Source organism: Carlito syrichta, unplaced genomic scaffold, assembly GCF_000164805.1.
Source record: "Carlito syrichta isolate Samal-C Ts95f unplaced genomic scaffold, Tarsius_syrichta-2.0.1 Scaffold310835, whole genome shotgun sequence".
NCBI lineage: Eukaryota > Metazoa > Chordata > Mammalia > Primates > Tarsiidae > Carlito > Carlito syrichta.
In genome coordinates, this window is record NW_007254931.1 from 43,650 (window position 1) to 64,023 (window position 20,374).

At 35.0% G+C, this 20,374-nt stretch overlaps 1 protein-coding gene across 1 annotated transcript in view; it reads right to left on the reverse strand.

The window, feature by feature from the left end:
- Positions 1 to 20,374, reverse strand: part of RTTN (rotatin) — a 109,472-nt gene that overhangs the window by 25,157 nt on the left and 63,941 nt on the right. The window contains exons 11-15 of the mRNA XM_008068419.2: positions 20,020 to 20,212; positions 18,282 to 18,372; positions 15,199 to 15,352; positions 11,927 to 12,064; positions 8,839 to 9,056 (exon numbers count right to left, since the gene is read on the reverse strand). Coding sequence (XP_008066610.2) covers positions 8,839 to 9,056; positions 11,927 to 12,064; positions 15,199 to 15,352; positions 18,282 to 18,372; positions 20,020 to 20,212 — 794 coding nt within the window. The remainder of the gene's footprint in view (positions 1 to 8,838; positions 9,057 to 11,926; positions 12,065 to 15,198; positions 15,353 to 18,281; positions 18,373 to 20,019; positions 20,213 to 20,374) is intronic.

The window sequence follows — 20,374 nt, forward strand, 5'->3', positions numbered from 1 at the left end:
GAAGATAAAGGGGGAAAAAGGTAGGGGAGTATTATAGGATAATAAATATATCTGGGGTATTATCATTATAGATACCTATGAGACTTTGGATTTGTCTACAAATATAATCCTCACCATTTGTAGGAAAATCACTCTCATATACAATCTTATTGATGTATTAGTGATTTGAGGAAAACCAAATTGATCACACTGAAAAGTACTAACCACCTACAATAGGTAACAATTGGGGAGAGGGCAAGTAAAATTTCTCAGAAAACTTATGTGCACAGATGCATCTTTCCCTTTTGAAATCCCATTAAAATGACAAAAAATGGGATTACACACATACAAACATACACACAGCAAATGCCTAGTAACTAGAAGACAGATCAGTGAGTGGCAAGTGTACTAGGTTCCAGAATCCTGAATTCTATGTGGTAAGTGGGAAAAGCTGAAACTACCCCATTCTATCCACTGAACTGCCCAAGGTTGAGGAAGTTTAGTACCAGATACCCCTGGAAGTGAGGGTCATGGAGGATCATTTGAAAAGCCTCTAAGAAGCAATCTGACTCCCAGATTCTGCCCACCACCCACAGATTTCTGTGCAGCCAAACCTCTCCTCCTCTCAGCCCTTGCAAAAACCTGGATGTTTAGTCTCAAGAGAGGATAAATAAGTAGTATTCTGGACTGACAGAGACTAGGCACATTTGAGGGTAAGGGTATTCTACTAAAAACATGAAGGATTAAGTGAAATGGTGCAAACTAAACCGAGACCCCAGCTCTCTTCACTGACTTTGCTACACAACACTTGGCAGTTGGGTTTTCATTTCCAGGTAAGAGACAAGAAGACTCTTATCTAGGAAATCTGACAAGTTCACAAAATAACCCCTGTCAGTCTCTTTGCGCAGTAGAGCTTTTAGCAGACAAGCTCCACTCATGTGCTCAGGGCTGCTAATCTGCTTGAAGTCTCCCAATCTAGATGGAACAGATAACCAAGATTATCAACACCCAAGAAAACCCCCTAATCAGAAAATGGAAACTAAAATAGAGAAAAGACAGGAAAGAGAGATTATGTAGGAGGAAGAAAACTTAATAGGAGTTCCAAACATACAGAGCACATAAAATGGAAGGAATGTCAATCAAGTAATTCAAACCATGTAAGTTTACAGATAGACTGAACCCCCAAGAGACCCCAGCTCAATGGATAAAACAGATAGACACCTCAATACTTCATCAGAAAATTTTAGAATACTAGTGAAGAGGAAAGATTCTAAAAACTTCCAGGGATAGAGAAATGAGAAACCCTAATGGCTTCAGAATTTTCTATAGTAACACTTGAAATTTAAGCGAAGAAGATGATGACTTCTAAATTCTGAAGTAAATTATTTCCAATCCAGAATTCTCATTAGTTAAACTATACATTAGATGTAAGGTAGATAAAGATTTTCATATCTGTAGATCTCAAAAAAAACCTCCTCTGTACCTTTTCTCTGGAAGCTATAGGATAACAGACTCTCTACCAAAAGGTGAGTGTCAGCCAGAGAAGGACACAAGAGATAGATAGAGGACAGGATGCAGGAGACTGCACACAGCAATGAGGTGAAGGAGTTCCCTAGGAACAAGGTGATAGGAGATCCCAGGATGAGAATGAGCACCAAGTAAGTTGGAAGGAACTGGGAGAGAGTTTTTCCAGAAGATGAAGTGATGTAAGTTCTGACGATTCTGAACACACTGAGAGGACATTTAGTTACTAGCAGAGCACAGAGCTTATAGGTGATAACAGAAAAGTCAGAAAATTAAGCAATACAATAATTACCTCAACAGAAAACAAAAGCTGTGCAGGAAAAGAAAGTTATACACTGTCTGCACCACGGTTCAAGTGTGGATAACACAGTCACAGATTTAACACTGTTCATGAGGCCTATTCTCTAATCAGTGTTAGGGAATATCAACACTAGGGGAATGAGTAGGGAACTCATTTTGGCAGGCAAGTGCACAGGCATGGAAATGGAATAAAAGCATATGAATTTAACAAACTATGTCTGAAACTGAAAATGTCAAGATAAAAGAATATAAGCATGTTATTTAGAGACATGAATGGGAAACTACAAAATAAGTAGCCAAACAAGGTATAAGTGGTCACCCCTGAGAAAATAAGAGAATGAAGGTGGGAGTCTCCTACTTTTAGTAAAAGTTTACATTATATAACTGTTTGGTGTTCCAAAATGTATATATGGTAAAACTGATGTAAAAGTCAAAAACTAAGAACAAACAAAGAAACAAAAAATCAGGACTAACCTATGGTAAATTCGCATACTTTCAAACACATACTGAAGGAAAGTCGGAGTAAAGGATTGAACTTCTTTCACTTCTTAGAGTATTTATGGTAGACTGAAAAGAAATTGAACATCTATACTCAGAGCAGGTAGACATGGCTGGAAGTGAGAAGCCTGGAGGTAGGAAGCTGAGAATATATCCAAGTGACATATAACCAGCTACTGGGTGAGCAAATATACAAAAAGAGATGAACAAATCAAGAAGACACAGAACAAAAAATAATGTCTTCTCATCAACCAAATTTATTTAAATGCTATGCTTTTTCTAGATTAATTCCTTCTGTATGTTAAATGATATAGGATATTTTAGGTCAAAAATTTTTTGCTTCCTTTTCAAAAGGTACTTAATGTAAAGAATAGGTTTTCTAATTACAGTGAACATTCATCAACACAGTAGTATCTTAACTAAGTCTTCTCTTCAACAGATTTGCCCTTGAATTTTACCATTCACTAAATATAAGTGCAAATGTGATACAACTATCACCAAGAACAAAATTAATTAGACAAAATCTATTACACATACTGAGATTTTTATTAAACTTGCTATCTACATGTGTTTGCAAATAAAACGTACTGAGTATATGCTTTATTCCCCCTTATCATTGGGGATGCATTACAAGACCCCCAGTGGATGTCTAAAACCACAAGTAACACCAAACCCTATGTATACTATGATATTTCCTATACATATGCAACTATGATGAAGTTTAATTTATAAATTAGGCACAGTAAGAGGTTAACAGAAATGTAATAATAAAAAAGAAAAAGTGTAACAACACAGTGTAATAAAAGCTATGTGAATGTGGTCTCTTCTCTCTCTCTTAAAATATTCTATTATACTGTACTCATCCTTCTTCCCCTTTTGATCTGCTGATCTGATAACCAAGATGACTACTAAGTGACAACAGGCAGTTAGTCTGTACATTGGACAAAGGGATGATTCACATCCCAGGTGGTATGGAAAGAGATTTCATCATGCTACTCAGAATCGTGTGCAATTTAAAACTTAGGAACTGTGTATATCATTAATAAATTCATTAAATATCCATTTAATACTGTTAGATTGCAGTTGACTACAGACAACAAACAAAAGGTGAAACCACAGGTAAGGGGGGACTACTATATCTCTACGAACTAGGGAAGGTAACATCTCTATTAGTTTCTTAGAAAATATTTTGACTCTAAAACCACTTAAAAGCAAATGCATGAAAAAATAAACTTCACATGATTTCGAATATAAATTTGGGTAATTTCAACATGCACCCTCTATGGAACAATGCTGTAAAGTAGCCATTTAAAATATACTCCCCAAGACATTTTCTTTTTTCTTTATTTCAAAAAAATTATTTTTGTTTGTATGGTGGTGAAGAAGTCTGGGTTTTAAGTGTACCCATCACCCCCGCTGATGCACATTGTTCCTGAGAGGTCATTTTTCATCCTTTCCCCCTTCCCATCCTCCCCACCTTCCCATCCTCCCCATTCGGAGTCTCCTATGTCCTCCGCCAACCCTTAGCTTAGCTCTCACGTATGAGAACATGTGGTGTTTTGTTTTCCATTTATATGTTACTTCCTTTAGTATAATGGTCTCCAAATCCATCCACGTTGCTGCAATACATTATTTTGTTCTTTCTTATGGCTGGATAGTATTCGGTGGTGGTGGTGGTATGTATACCACATTTTCATTATCCATTACTAGCTGATGGGCATTTAGGTTGATTCCACATCTTTGCAACTATGAACTATGCACCATAGACATGTGAGTTTAAGTGGCATTTCTGTATAAAGACCTCTCTTCCTTTGGATAGGTACCAAGTAGAAAGATTGTTAGATCAAATGGTAGACCTACTTTTAGTTCTTTGAGAAATCTTCAAACTGATTTCCATAGAGGTTGTACTAATTTACATTTCTACCAACAGTGTATAAGCATTCCTTTTTCACTGCATCTGCACCAACATCTATTGTTTTTTAATCTTTAAAAATAATGGCCATTCTGACTGGTGAAAGGTGGTATCCCATTGTGGTTTTAATTTGCATTTCTCTGATGATTAGTGATGTTGAGCATTTTTTCATGTTTGTTGGCCATTTGTATGTCTTCTTTTGAAAGATGTCTGTTCATGTCATTTGCCAACTTTTTAATGAGATAATTCGTTTTTTTCTTTCTGATTTGTTTGTGTTCTTTGTAGATTCTGGATATTATTCCTTTGCCAGATATACTGCTTGCAAACAGCGTAGTACTGGTACAAGGACAGACACATGGACCAATGGAACAAAATATAAGTCTCAGAGATAAACTCAAATACCTACAACCAACTGACCTTTCACAAAGCAGACAAAAACATATACTATTCAACAAATGGTGCGGGAAAATTGGAAAGCTACATGCAGAAACATCAAATCAGATCCCTATGTCCCACTATATACACAAATTAACTCAGATGGACTAAAGACCTACGTGTCAAACCTGAGACCATCAAATTCTTGAAGAAAATCTAGGAAAAACGCTCTGAATATTGGTCTAGACAAAAAATTTATGGCTAAGATTCCAAAAGCAAATGTAACAAAAACAAAAATAAATAAGTGGGACTTAATTAAACTGAAAAAAGTAAATAAGCAACTTATAGAATGGGAGAAGACATTCACAAACTTGCCAAGAAGAGAATGCTTCTACACTGTTGGGAATGCAAACAAATTCAGCCTCTAGGGAACACAGTGTGGCGATTCCTAAAAGAGCTAGAAATTGGCCTTCCATACGACCCAGCAATCCCCCTTCTAGGAATATACCCAGAGGAACTTAAATTACTCTACAAAAAAAATAATGGCACATGTATGTTTACTGCAGCACTATTTACAATAGCAAAAACATGGAACTAACCATACTGCCCATCGAAACTGGACTGGATAAAAATAATGTAGTACATATATACAATGGAATATTATGCAGGCATAAAGAAGTACAAAATTATGCACTGTGCAGCAACTTGGATGGATTTAGAGCTTACTATACCCAGTGATTTATCACAGAAACAAAGAACTGAATACCACATGTTCTCACTCCTAAGCAGACCCTAAGCATTTACCAGAATACTATAAGGAAAGGGATTGGCAGTAGCTGGAAACCGCCAGGGGACAGAGGGGGGCACACAGCATCAATAAGTGTACTTGATCTCAAACTAGGCGAAGTGGGAATCAAAGAAAGGTTCAAACTCTACCTGTACAACGATTACTCATATACCTAACCCTGAACTGTATCCTGCATCTTTAAAATAAAATTAAGTAAAAAATAAATTCCAATATAAAAAATTTTTAGGAGGAAGGAGATTTTAGAGGTAGCTGAAACTTAGCAATAATATAATATAACCCTATCATTTTGTACTTGAAGAACTGAATCACAAGAAGTGATTTGCCCAAGATGCCATATCAAATATTTTTTTAGTATGGTTTTACAGAGAATTTATATACACTTTTGAAGGATATCAATTTTAGAATGGTATTTCCTCAAGAATAAAAGACTGTAGTTTATTTTGCTTCATATATATCTTGACATAACCTACAGTCTACATGGACATATAGTAAGATATATATAGAATTTATGATAATATGCTGCTGTTTAATATATTCTAATAACATTTAACTCACATATCATCTCTCTTTAGGGCAAAGGAGACAGTGTTTATAATTTAATAAGCCCATTAATAACTGTCCCACTTTACATTCAGCACTTGTTTTCTCATAGGTATGCCATAGGTACAATTCCTCTCTTCACTTTCTTTTTTTTTTAACTTGCCTGGGCCTTCTAACAAATGCCATGTATCCATATTCTAATGTTTACATGAATAAAAAGAGTATGATCTATTAAAAATATGGTTTAAATAACTGGTTAATGTATCCATATTCACACAAAATACATCTTTCATAATTTAGAAGAAATAGAGAGGAAAATTAACTAACCATCAGGAAAATCATTGAGATATTCTGTGGCTGGCTGTAGGATACCTTATTTTCTTTGGCTGAGAGGCAATCCCAAAAGTTTACTAACAATAACTTTTATAATGAATAAGATTCCAAAGTATTATAAAAAAAATAAAGGCAAGGTAAATTCCTCTGGCACAGAGTTTTTCCTATGTACACTACAATAAACTGGGTCATTACCCTATAGGGATCCACATATATCATGAGTCTCATCACAGGTCCTTGAAGCACAGCACCACTAACAAGATAAAATGGTTGGGAAATAAAATAGCCTTGGCTTGGCCTGGTTGAAAGTCTTATGTTTCACCAGATCCAGCAGGATTGGTGCAGAAACCACAGTCATTCATGCACAGCCAGGCCTCCAGAGTTCTTTGCCACTTTGGCCTAGGCAGGGGAGGGAGGGGCCTAACACACTGTCCTCACAGTACCCTTCTGGAGGAAAGCCACTGAGATTTCCCAATGAGGGGAGCACAAGGACAACTGCAAAGGACGCTCTCCAGCAGAGGAGTGCCCCACCAAAGCCAAAGTTAGAAAACTTATAATCAAATTAGATTAAGGGATAAGGGTGGGGGATTTTTGAAAAGGTGCAAATTCCAGTTTTCCTGCTTACAATATTTTTTAAAGTGCAAAATCAGACAATCATTGGGAAATAAAGTCTGCTGTTCTAACGGGGAAAAACAACAGTTTTTATTTTCAATTAAGAAAAGCTGGGTGGAATGGGAGTGAGGCAGCAACTACAGGGAAGCTGTGGTCTCTCAAGAATAAGTGGTTTTTAGAGAAATGTTTTGAGGACTCTTTTCCCCCTAGAAGTCTAGGCTTCTGTAGGAGCTCCTGGAGACAGATAAGACAATGTGGGCAGACTCCTTGTCAGGCTTCTTATCTGTGTAGGAAAGACAGCCAGATTCTGCAAGACAAGGGAGACAAAATCTCCTGAGGAGCCCTGTGACACATTCATAAGACAGCTTCAAGCTGAACCAGGGAGTGTCCTCTTTTCTTCTTCTACCAGCCTTTTCTGTATCTTAACATAATCAAAGTTGGTGCTCAGAATGTATAAGTGGTCATACCTGAAATAACTGGTTGACCATGACTCTCACAGGCAAAAAGGGGGGAAGATCTCCAAATTCTTAGCAACAAAGGGACTGTAACAAATTGGCAGGCAGGAACAACCTTCTTTCTTTGTAAAATGTGGCTGGCCTATTGGGAAGCTGAAGCAAACCCAGTTTTACTACTTTTCTACCTTTCAGTGAGAAGATAAAAATCATGAAACCATATAATTAAAAAGAGTAATTCCTAATATTAAAAAAAATTCAGAGCCGGGCTCGGTGGCTCAGCCTGTAATCTCACGCCTATGGGAGGCTGAGGTGAGTGGATTGCCTGAGCCCATGGGTTCGAGACCCGCCTGGGCAGCAAGACCTCATCTCTACAATAAATCAAAAAATCAGCTGGGCTTGGTAGCGCATGCCTGTAGTTCCGGCTACTTGGAAGGCTTGAGGCGGAAGGATCGCCGGAGCCCAGCAGGTCGAGGCTGCGGTGGCCGGGAGCGGCCACTGCACTCCAGTCTGGGTGACAGAGTGAGACTCCAACTTAAAAAAATTAAAAAATTCAGAAATATTCCTATTTATAAAAAACAATGCATAACTTTAACTTAGGAAATACCTCTAGTTTTTAAAAAACTATTAGTCTACTGATAAAATAATACTTTAGTGATTTTTAGTAAATTACTGTGGAAACAAAAAAATCAAATATGGTACATTCCCACTTATAAGTGGGGATTAAACACTGGGTACACATGAACATAAAGATGGAAACAACAGACACTGGAGACTCCAAAAGGAAGGAGAAGAGAGTTGAAAAACTACCTGCTAGGCACTCTGTTCACTATTTGGGTGGGGTTCAGTAGAAGGCCACATCCCAGCATTATGCAATATACATATGTAACAAACCTGAATATGTACCCCCTAAATCCGTTAGCAAAAACAAAACCTTTTGTGACTTAGAATGCTTTTTAATTAATAAAATTCTTAGTTCATATTTTAGGGTTATAAACATAAGTTTGTAAGACCTAAAAGGCAGCGGAGTTTGAATAGGGGACATTTTCTCACAAATATGCCAACTAAGTCTACCTATCTATCCACATAATCACCCACAAAAATATATAGCCCATTTACAGAAATCAAAGGTCACTTAGAATACATATTCAGAGATATAGACATATCTTTAAAATGGCAATAAATCTTGAATTACAACTGCACGCCTGAAATACATCCATTTTGGTTATAGTATGAAACACTGCTTTGATAAACTGCTAGATTTAGATTAGTAATATTTCATTTCAAATTTTAAAATCATATTCATTAAAAATCTGATCAATATCAGAGGAATGGGACTAGAGAGGAGATAGCTAGTTTAACTTTATAAATTTGTATTATTTAAACAATAATAATATGCATTAATCACTTTTTAATTCGAATGACAAAAATATAACAAGACCAAGAAAGTCAATTCATTTAAACACTAAATAATCAAAGTTTTGAAAAACCAAGAAATCACATACCTGAAGAATTACTTCATTAAGTTGTTCTAGAGAATTCTGATTTTCCTGAGTTTTATCAAGAAGTGAAGCCATTGTCGGACTGTAGCATAAACTTGTTTTGCCCTTCTCCTGAAGATGCCTTTTCGCTTCTTCAGTCAAGAGAATAGAAAGGAACTGCAGGCTGGCAGAATACAGGGTAGGGCATGTGATAGACAAGCTCGCACATTTGCAGAACATATCTAAAAGAGAGAACAATTTCAGATGTAAATGCTTGAAAATTTCTTCAAAATTAAACCAAGAAGAAGCAAATCAGATTGATTTGAGTAATTAAGTTTACACTTTACTTTTTTCTGATGAACTATCAATAGTTCATGAATAACAAGAATATAGCTAGTGTTTAAAAATAATTTAGACAGTATTCAGACAACATACTGAGTAAAAAAATCTATTTTTCATTACATGTGTTTTCTTTATATGAAGAAAGAGAGAGAGAGAGAGAGAGAGAGAGAGAGAATATGTGTCTACAATTGCAAATAAACAAATATTTGCTAAGACCCCAAATAAGAGGATTATATATATATATATGAGTTTGTAGTCTACTGGGATACACAAAGTCTTGAGAATTTTTAACTTTTTAATTTTAATTTCAGTACTAGCCTTAAAAAACAAAGGCAAAGTACCTATCTTTTGATCATCTACATTACCAACTAATAACTAATAAGTGTGATTGTGTTTGTTTTCAAACAAGTTGGTGGCAAATAGTACTTAAAAGTAAGACTTATTTCACAGTAGTTCAAATAGAACATGAGTGGTTATGAACTGATCTGTAAACACAGCACAGAGTAGAAAGAACAGGCAAGCCAAACGTAAAAAAAGTGAGACTGACACAGTCACTATTAAATTCCTATTGTGAGCACTGATTTAGTTTAATCAAAATAACAGTGTTATATTACATTAACTGCATTAACTTAAAAAGCATTGGATTTATAATTTTATGTTTGATTTTTCATTATTTTAGATTTATGCTTGTGTAAAAATTATAACCATAAGAATTTTTACTTAGATGTAGACATATACAAATTTAAGTTACATAAAAAAATAATGTACTTAGCAGTCAGGTTTCATGAGAATTATGTACTTTTAAATTCTGTCCACATCTTAGTCAAGATGAGTGACCACATGATGTTTTAAATGTAAACGGGCAGATGAGATGAAAATTGATTAAAAAACAAATGACATCATGGCATATCTATGGTGATTCTCATTAAGTTGTGTTTTCATTAACATTACTACTATCCAAAGTGTTTATGTCATAACTTACTTTATTTACATATTTATTTTAAATTTTATTTCATTACAGGAATGTGGGGTACAAGTGAGGATTAACTACATAAATAAGCTGCATGCCGGTGAAGTCTGGACTTCTAATTGGCCCTCACTTCCCTTGGTAAAGACTCAAGTATCCTTTGTGTTGTCATGTGCCCTCCACTCTCTTCCCTACCTTCCTTCCCTAGCAGTACCCAGTGACTGCTGATCCCTCTTTTGTGCTAATGTTCAAGGTCCACTTATGATTGAGAACTGCAGTATTCAGGGCTTTGTTTCTGGGTAGATCACTTAGTATAATGGTCTCTAACTGCATCCAATTTGCTGTGAAGTTCATGATTTTGTTCTTTATGATGGAAAATACTCCATCATGTATATGTACTGATTCAGGTAATGCCCTAGTCCATTTATGGTGGGCAGTAGAGTTGGTTCCATGTTCTCACACATGTTACTTTTGATTATCACTATACTTACATAAACTGTGTATATTTTGAAGGAAGGTTTTGAACTTAATATGTATTTACTTTATCACTCAGGAAAGTAACAGGTTAACAAGCTTAAGTTAGGAGTCAGTAAACTTCTTCTGTAAAGGGGCAAATATTAATATTTCACACTTTGCAAGTCATTACCTTTCTCACAACTATTCACCTCAACTCTGATAGCATGAAGGCAGCCACAGGCAATACATAAATGAATGAGTGTGGCTTTGTTCCAAAAAAACTTTATTTGCCAAAACAAATAGCAGGCCAGATTCGACCAGCTGCCTTTGGTGCCTCATGCAGTAGCATCATGCTTAGTATTATTGATGATTCAGGTAATGCACTAATTTTCCCTCAATGTGTATAAGAAGAAAATCTCAATTTATCTCAATCAGTCAATTTCTCTCAACTTTTGTCTCTGTTAGCAAAATAATTATATCCAACATGAACATTGCACCCTGTATAGGAGACTCAGAACTCCCATATCCAGGAAACTAACAAGTCTGTTTCTTGTTGAATATGCATTTCCCATAAATCTTACTTCAAAATTATCACCTGCGTTAAAAATTTTATAACATATTTCAATTTACAGAATGATCAAATAATAAAATAAATGTTAAAAAAATCAGTCAGCCAAATTAGAGGATAGCTTGGAAACTTAACAATAACTCAATTTTAAATCCATTTAATAAATGGGTTATTTTAAAGGTAACATAAGTGTTAGTTATAACTACTTATGTTAGAAAAAAAGCTTTTTGCTATGCTAAAATTTAGGAAACTTTATGAAAAATTAAAGACTAGTTATTTTTAAATAATCATTTATTTTAGTGGGCAACTATTATATAAAAAACATAAAAATAATTATACTGTACTCTTGGCTCTAAGAAAATCCTGATGTTTTGAGATTAAACTACATTTTTATTATTACTTTCCATGTTATCATATATACAGGATTTTATATATGCAGATTTACCCACATACACTGTACATATGTCAAAAGACCATTTTCTATGCCAACATAAGAAAATCTAATTGTTTTATAATAAGTTCATATGTATCTTCATAAAACCATAGACTTTTCTTACTTGTTTTTATGATGTCTTAAAATGTGTTTCAATTTTTCAAAAATATGTTTTTTGGAGGCTCCTCAAGAACACTGCAAATTCCTCAAAGCAAGCCCTCTGATATCTCTTTCATATACCATGCTACAATTAATTAATTTTAGTGAATTTGCATATCTAATTCGGAATGATTATCTTAATTTGTATCAGGAGAAAGACCCCAAGCACGAGGGAGCATCTTCTTACCAATCACTGCCGCCCAGTGCTTGGCCAAAGCCATGGTGATAGATGGGAGAGAGACGGCAGCAGCTTTCCTCAGGAGTGTGGCCAGAAGATTAAACAGATGTGTCCATGTGTGATAAAAAGTTGATATTAACTCTACATCTATAAAATTAATCAAAACATTTCAAGTTATTAACACAAAAAAGAAAAAGAATCTTTCAAAATACAAAACTTACCACAGATACTTCATGACACTTAAAATAAGAAGGGTGCACTTGTCAAATGAAGACAAATGTAAATCAATATTATCCAAATTTTATTTCAATTAACTTCTCTTTTCCATTTGCTTCTTAAAGATGTCTCCCCTCCTCCACACACAGACACGCTCACAAACTCTCAACAGCAATCAGAAAGTGTGATAAATTGAATATTAAGCCAGAACTTCAGAACTACATATTAGATACATTATAAGAACAAGTCATTGTGCTATTTGTATAAACGTAAATTTTCCTCTATTTTCATTACCCCTCTAGCAACTTCATGCAGGTGTAAAAGAGAAAACATATACCGAGGTCAATACAGAAAATAATTTCTCTGAAAAATCAAGAAGAGCATAACTCCACAAAGAAAATGATGATACAAAAGAAAGGACTGCAGCCTTGCCTATGGCTAAGAATGTAAGCAATTACCCTTCTAGGGTGAGGACATACTTTCCCACCTTTGTATCTGGGTCAGTGGAAGCTGGAGAGCAGGGGCTATCTGACAACTCTTTAATCATGCCATCAGCAGTATTTGTCATCTTTTGTCAAACTCCACTATAAAGTAAACTGAGGACTTCCATCTAGATGTTCTTTAGCACTCATAAAGTATTTTAAAATAGCACCTTACAGGGAATTTGAATTATAGCAATGCTTGGTGTTTCTCAGCCATTTTATTATTGACAGCTCTTTGAAGAGTCTTTTTAGACATAAACATATGCCACCACCACAAAATATAGTGCATGTCTGTTTATGTACTATCTGTACAAGAGGAGATCTCCAAAAAACCTGGAATTTACTTATTTAAAAAAATGTATATTTATTTTTATGTGTTTAAACTTCAGTCACCTCTAAGTACTCTCCACTTGAGGCAATACATCTACCAAGATGCTGCTTAAAACAGCTTTTGAACTTATCAATTTTGAATCCTTTTAGTGCTTTTCCTTTGAGGACTTTTTAAATCCAGGAAACAAAAAAAAGTACTCTAGGTGAGATGGGGCAAATTGAGAGGGTGGGGCACAGAGGTCACGCCATTTTTGGTGAAAAACCGCTGAACACTCAGCCCAGTGTGTCCAAGTGTACTCATAAACCACCCATCAAGAAATGGGCAAACGCAATGAAAGAATCCCCCCACAAAAAAATTCATGGACTCCAAAAGTGACCTCTTACAACAACAACGCTACTTGGTACACTGATGCCAGTGGGTTCCCAGAACGCTTACCTAGCAGGGAAAGCCTGTACTATAAGGGGCCTGCCCTCCAAAAGATAATTCTGGTTTTTTGGGGGTACCCTTTATATATCTAAACTTTACACACAAAAGACTAAGTATAAAGCTTATTCTTTTTATTCAACAAATGCTTTAGAATGGCCAAATAAAATATTTAAGTTGAAAGTTAAAAATTAAAGAGCTATTATTGATGTTCAATTTAGTTCTGCAACTGTACTTGCCGAATAACTTTTAATTTAATTTTTTACTTATATACATTATATTTCAAATCATATACACAAATTAGCAATTGATATATTAGTATAAATATATAAATATAAATATAAATTAATATAAATAACAATATAATCCATTTTCATAAAGTATTAAAACCTATCTTTTTCCAAAAAAATTAAAAACTGAATTTCTTAAAAAACATTTTTAGTGAACTTTTATTTTTTGCTAGATATGAGAAAACAATATTTAACTTAACTAGCTACTACACTGTACATTTAGAAATTATCAACAATTTTTCCTTTCAACACTTGGCATAATGATAGGTTAAATAACTTTCATGTGATTAAATAATAAAATATGTACTATTCCTATTTTATTTTCAAAGCCCAAGTCACACACAAAAGCAAGAAGATCAATTAAAAACATCCACAAGGCAGCCAACAGTCGCCAAGATGCACAGAACACCATTTGCCATATGACTTGGGAATTGAGCATAGATCAAAAGTACGCCAATAGCAGCCATCTATTTACCACAGTTTTATAGCACTAATCTTACACATAATGTGTGTATCTTCCATGAACTCAAGGTCGATGCTTCTCAAGAATACCAAAGGAAATCCAACAAGAGAAATTACATACTAAATAATAAGATTTTATTGGGCAGAGTTGAGCTCTGGGGGCCCACAAAACACTGTAATTTCTAAGATTTTTTTTGTGTGTGTGCTTCATCTCCTACTTCCAAAAATCAGTTTTTGCTGCTTGGGAGTTGAGAGGTAATATCACCATGTGAGATTACATAGTCTAACCTAATAAGCTTAATTAATATATCACTGTCACTTGTAGAATTTCCAAGTGAGGAATTACTGTTCCTTTAGCGCTAAGGAAATTTTAATGCCCACTCATGATGCTGGGTATTGACTTGTGTTACTGGATATCATAACACACTTCATTTATCAGACCTAAACCAAGCAATCCGTAACTCAAAAGACTAAATAAGTATAAACTAAAAGGCCAGGAGAATTAACAAATGATCAATTATATATATATATATATATATATATATTATAAACTATTATATAAATTTTTTAAACAATTATCACACTAGATTTTGATAAAGATCCTATATTGCTTTAATTTTCTCTACTAAGCATTACATTCAACTTTTCATGATAAAATATTTTCTGATAATTTAGGACCTTAGGAAATGTTTGATATTATACTCAAGAGTGGCCTATACTTGTTGCAAATGATCTATAAGGTTATTTGGCTTTAGGCATAGTTTATAACAACAATTAACACCCAGAATGTGCTGTACTTTCTCATATGACATAGAGAGCTTTGACCTCATTGAAACTGCAAGCTCAGGGATGGTCTTTATTATACCACACACTTGTCTCAAGTGTTCTCCTGGAGCCACTTAAAAGCGTCCAAACTATAAAACACATTATCAAAGTCTTCTAAAATACTGACAGAAAAGCAACTCACAAAAGTAACCTTGAAGAGAGTATCTGGAACAGAGTAAGATTTTTCCCCCCTCAATATTATTCATTTATATCCTAAACTAAAAAAAAAAAAAAAAAAAAAATACAGCTTACCTAACACATCTTTAGTGCACATGGTGAGAACTCCAATGATATTAGTAATAAGAGGTTTCAGAAGCTCTTCCTGAATCACAAGGTCAGGATCCACCAATAAACACGACTGCAGGAGTCTAGACAAAGAGGATAAGTATTCCAGGAGAAAGGAAACCTGTTGGAAAAGAAGATAACATGAAAACATATCTTAGTCCATCACACTGATGCAGTATTTTACTTTCATAAGACAAATTAATAAATAACTAAAACAAATTAATCATAATTTTTAAAGTTTATACATAGCAGACAAAGCATTATTTTTCTTATATTATAGGCATATCACTGATGGCCATATTAACACTGTCAACTATAACAATAGCAACAAAGCAATATTTTCAAAGTCAAATTTTGAATTCCATTTAAAAAATATTTTTCAAGTAGCTAAACTACAGAATCAATATTCTGCATAAAGCAGAAAGTATATTGCAAAGTCAAAAGATCTATAATTTTGTAAAGAAAGAAAGATTGCAAAAATACTCTTCAAAGTGCACAAGTAGGAAAAATGGCTAGCCTGATAGCCTAGTTATTGCTACAAATAAAATGCTAAATATTCTTATTTTTGCCCTCAGCTATCCTTCAGCATAAAAATACTATTCTTAATTATAAGAGAAAAAAATGAGATCTCCAATATCACCAACAAAATCACCTCTGAATTTGCCTGATGTTAATAATATAAATATTACCTGGCAAAAGTACTTTTTAGAAAAAGAATCCTCTGGCTATGCAACAATTAAAGAATAAGCTGTGATGTTTCATTTATCCACTATCCTCAAGCAACGAAACAATCCACATAAGTGAACTTTATAAAGAGATTCTGCAGTCAGTCTCTCTCTGTCTGTCTCCCCCGACCCTATGCTCCAATCTCAATCTCTATCCCTATCTCTCTTCCTACACACACACACACACACACACACACACATACACACACACACACACACACACACACACTTTTTCCTCCTACTTGATGCTGTAAGAGTAGAATTAAGAGTCAGGGACTGTTCTATACTTGTGAAGGGGTATGTGTCTCTGAGGTCAATGGTCTCAGACTATTTCAAAATAGTTCTTCTGCCCTACTTCTTTTTAACTAACCTGCTGACATACTAAAGTAAAGATGGCTCTATACTTCATAAACTCCTCAAACAGTTGTATAATTTAATGTGCTTATTTCTGTGAAGTCTTTTTTGAGACTTCATATTCCCCACACTATGGAAATTATAGCAAGTCTGACCACTGGATGTATGAAATAATAACACAAACAGATAAACCATGCCAGGTAAGAGCCAATAAAAAGTATTAGAGATAGAAAAGCTGAATTGCTACGACTATTTTGCCTATTATCATATTTAAGACTAAATACTCATTTAGTAAATGATAAAGTAACTCTTTTTCTGTGTATGACCCTCTTCCAAAAAATGCCAACTCATCACAGACTTTCATACACATGTATCTTAAGAAGACTCTAAGCCCACACCACCCAGAAGTCTGCCCACATGCTCTGCCACAGACATTCACAGCATGTTTCTTTACCTCCTCAGGTTTTTGCTCAAACAACATCTTTATGGGGCCTTTTCTGACCACTAACTAAAAACAGCAACCTTTCCTCTTGCTGACATACCATTTACCTTTCCTCCTTTATTTTTTCCCATGCCATTTTCACTATCTAATAAAATACTTCATATTTTATTTACTTGTTTACTCTCTGTCTCCTGGACCTAGGAAATAGACTCTACATTGGGCATGGGTGTTCATTTGCTTTGTTCAAGCATGTATCACTAGCACCTAGAACAGAATCTGGTAGAGAAGAGGCTCAAGAATTTTCTGGAATACGTGAATAATCTTATATAAGCACCAATAGCATTTGATCCACATAAAGCCAAGCACTGCAGTAGGTAGTGCTCTGGGCTCTGGGGTCAGCCTGCACAGCTTGGAACCTGCTCTACCCCTCACTGTGAGAGACTGTGGACAAGTCACTCACCACTCTGGGTTTCTGGCATTTCCTTTATAAAATGAGACACTAATGACACTTCAGATGATTGATGTGAAGATTACACAACAAGCACCCATATATGTTTGTTACAGCTAATATACATTCATCGCACAAGTATTGAATGAGCTCCTGCCAGGGACACACTACATGAGATCCTCAGGATACAGAGGCACACAGTGGCAAGCAAGGCACTGCCTTCACGGAGCTGACTGTGCTCCTCTGGCCTCCTTGTTGTTTCTTGGATGGCCCAACTATATCCCAATCTCAGGGGTCCTTAGGACTAGCTTCCTCTGTTACTTAAAGTCACAAGTCATTGTCTGAAAGGCCCTCTCTGATCACCCTATGTGGAACAGCCCTGCCCTCCCAACTCTAATATCACTTCCTCTCCCCTGCTTTAGTTTTTCTTCTGAGAAAAACTAATCATCTTTGAGCATACATAGATTTGCTCACTATCTATGCTCCCAGTAGCCCTCCTTAAAATTTGATTTTGAAATAAAATTTCTATTAGCAACAACTACAAAGAATTATTAAGCATGCTTTATATGCAGACTCCAGGTATAGGCAAGAACTTAAAAACAGTAAATATCTGCGAAGAAACAAAAATCAATTTATTCTTATCAGATTGGGTTTCGAAAATATACATAATTTTGCCACCAAGTATTTTAACAACTTCAACTTAGGTGAAAATATCAGACAAAACAGGAATAGCCTAAAATCATAGAAGGGGAAGGTAGGCTATACCAATGTTCTTTTTTAAAGTGGTGTTCAAAGATATCTAGACACTTGATTAAACATTGATGACTGGTTAATGATGAGGTCAGGAACAGATCCTAGGTCTTTCAAACTCCACCCCATTTCTCTTTTCTACCATCCAAAGACAGTTCATATTAAACCGTTAAGTAACATATTTCAAATAACCACATCATACCATGTATCTCCTAAAAAATTTTCAATCTTTCCTTATGGTTAGTATCTCCTCAGCAGAATTTATATTTTTTGGCACTTACAGTAAACCCACAAACAGACATGAGGCAAGAGACAGGCTTGAGACACTTACCTGAGCCTGAGTGTGCTCAACTGGAGGTGATGAAGGCAGTGGGGTCTTGAGTTCCTGGACACCTTTCTGGATGAAGGTAACATTTGCAATGCTGTGGAGGTCAGAAAATGAAAACCTTTAGATGATTAGTATACTTTTTATTAAAAATAATAAATCAGAATTTGAAGTCTGAAGGTAATGAGGCTACAACTCAAGAGAAAGGATCTTCATAAGTAAAAAAAAAGTTTATAAAATGATACTCCAAAATATTTCACACTGTATTCTGGGTTACCTTCAAACAAGAAAATATTTTGACAGATACAGCTGAGAAGCAAAAAGTTCTGAAGAAAATATCAAAGGAAGACTTATTAAAAGCGGAATAAAACATAACACAGCCCATCGCAAGTGAATAGAAGTAAGCTTGGTGGTTATTTTCTTAATCAAAATAGCAAAAACACTGGCAAGAAAATACATTCATATTTAGAAAGTTGGGGGGGGAGTGAAAGAAACAAATTTTTTAAAATAAAAAATGAAAAACAAGTATGATAAACCTTTGCCATAAAAGATCCTTTAACAGCCCTGTGGCATTAACGCCACATCAGACTCCTAGCTGACTCGTAAGAACAAGAATATTCTCAGGGTTCCATTCTGGTCATCTTAAGGCAGGAGCATTCAGATAAAAGCCAACTTACTGGTAGCTACTCTTCCAATCCCAGCAGGCATAGCAGAAAAGTGACAAATAATTACTAGGACCAGAACAAACTCAAATCTCATTATATATTATAAATGTTAAAGAAGTAATCTCATAATTGAATGAAATGAAATAAGTTTATATTTGGTAGTTTTCTTAAAATCCTCCAAAGAAAAAGATGGCACTCTGATTTAGCAAAGAGAAGGAAGATATTTCAGATGGTGAGTGTTCAAAGGTAAACAGTCAGAGAGGCAGGGAAATGTAAATGAATAAGTGGTTAAAAGGAGATAAGTCTACTTGGCTAGAATAAACTGAATGTCAGGAAGAAAAAAGAAGTAGCAATATAGATATGGGAGTATTCTAGATACCTTCACTTTTAATCCTCACACTAGGCCCATTAAATAGGTGTTAAAGACACTCTAGAGGTTAAAGTAATTTTCCCAGTGCTGAAGGCTACTGAGTGAATACACTAAAATTAGATCTTAGATTCACCTGAATTCAACATCTAGTCCTTGTCTACTATACTTTATTAGAAATTCAGAGGCAAATTATGTCAGATGCTCATTAATATTAGATAAGTGAGTAATAAAAACACAAAGAATCAACTATGATTCTCAAAATCTTATCAGAATATTTTCTAGTGAAAAGTTAAGTTTCTCATAATAAAATAATTCCAAATGAATTTGCAACAATAATTTTACAACCCAGGGACATTGTTGTGATATGACCACTAGAAAGATGAATTCCCAAACTCTCTCACATCCATTAAAAATAAGAAGACTGCACCATATTTCTCAAGTGTGCTGCAGGACAATTAAAACTTAGAACTTCTGAATTTTAGAAAGCAAGAGTTTTTTTCTGGCTTTTTTTAATTGTCAAGATCACAAACAAGTGCTTTGATAGTCTAAAATAAAAACTGTCAATACAATTCTGGCAAAAAGTAAAACTTATAGTTTAGTAAGCCTAAAAAAGAATAAGGATATGTTCCCAGAACACAAGAAGTCATGGATATCCCTTGGGTAAATACACCTCCACTACCATGTCCCACTGGAAGTATTTTTCCCTTACCTACAGAGAAGCTCAATGAGATGGGCTTGTCGAAAAGCATCTGCAGTGTCTCTTGAAGCAATCACCAAGAGATTGTCTAAGAGGCCGCACACTGCTGAAAGAAGAGATGGAGTAACAAGGACACACTGTTTGGGCAGGGGAGCAGAAAGGGATGAATCATGAGGAGTCCGTGGTGATGTAGTTTCATGCTGACCTATTATTGAAAATAAGCATTAAAATATTATTTTATTTACCTTATAGTTATGTACAATATTCACAATTTCTTATAATAAGAGGAAAATTCCAGAAGTTCCCGAAAATGATGAGGTGGGTATTGGGGAATGCCCCTGGGAGCTCAGCTCATCCTAACCCTGAG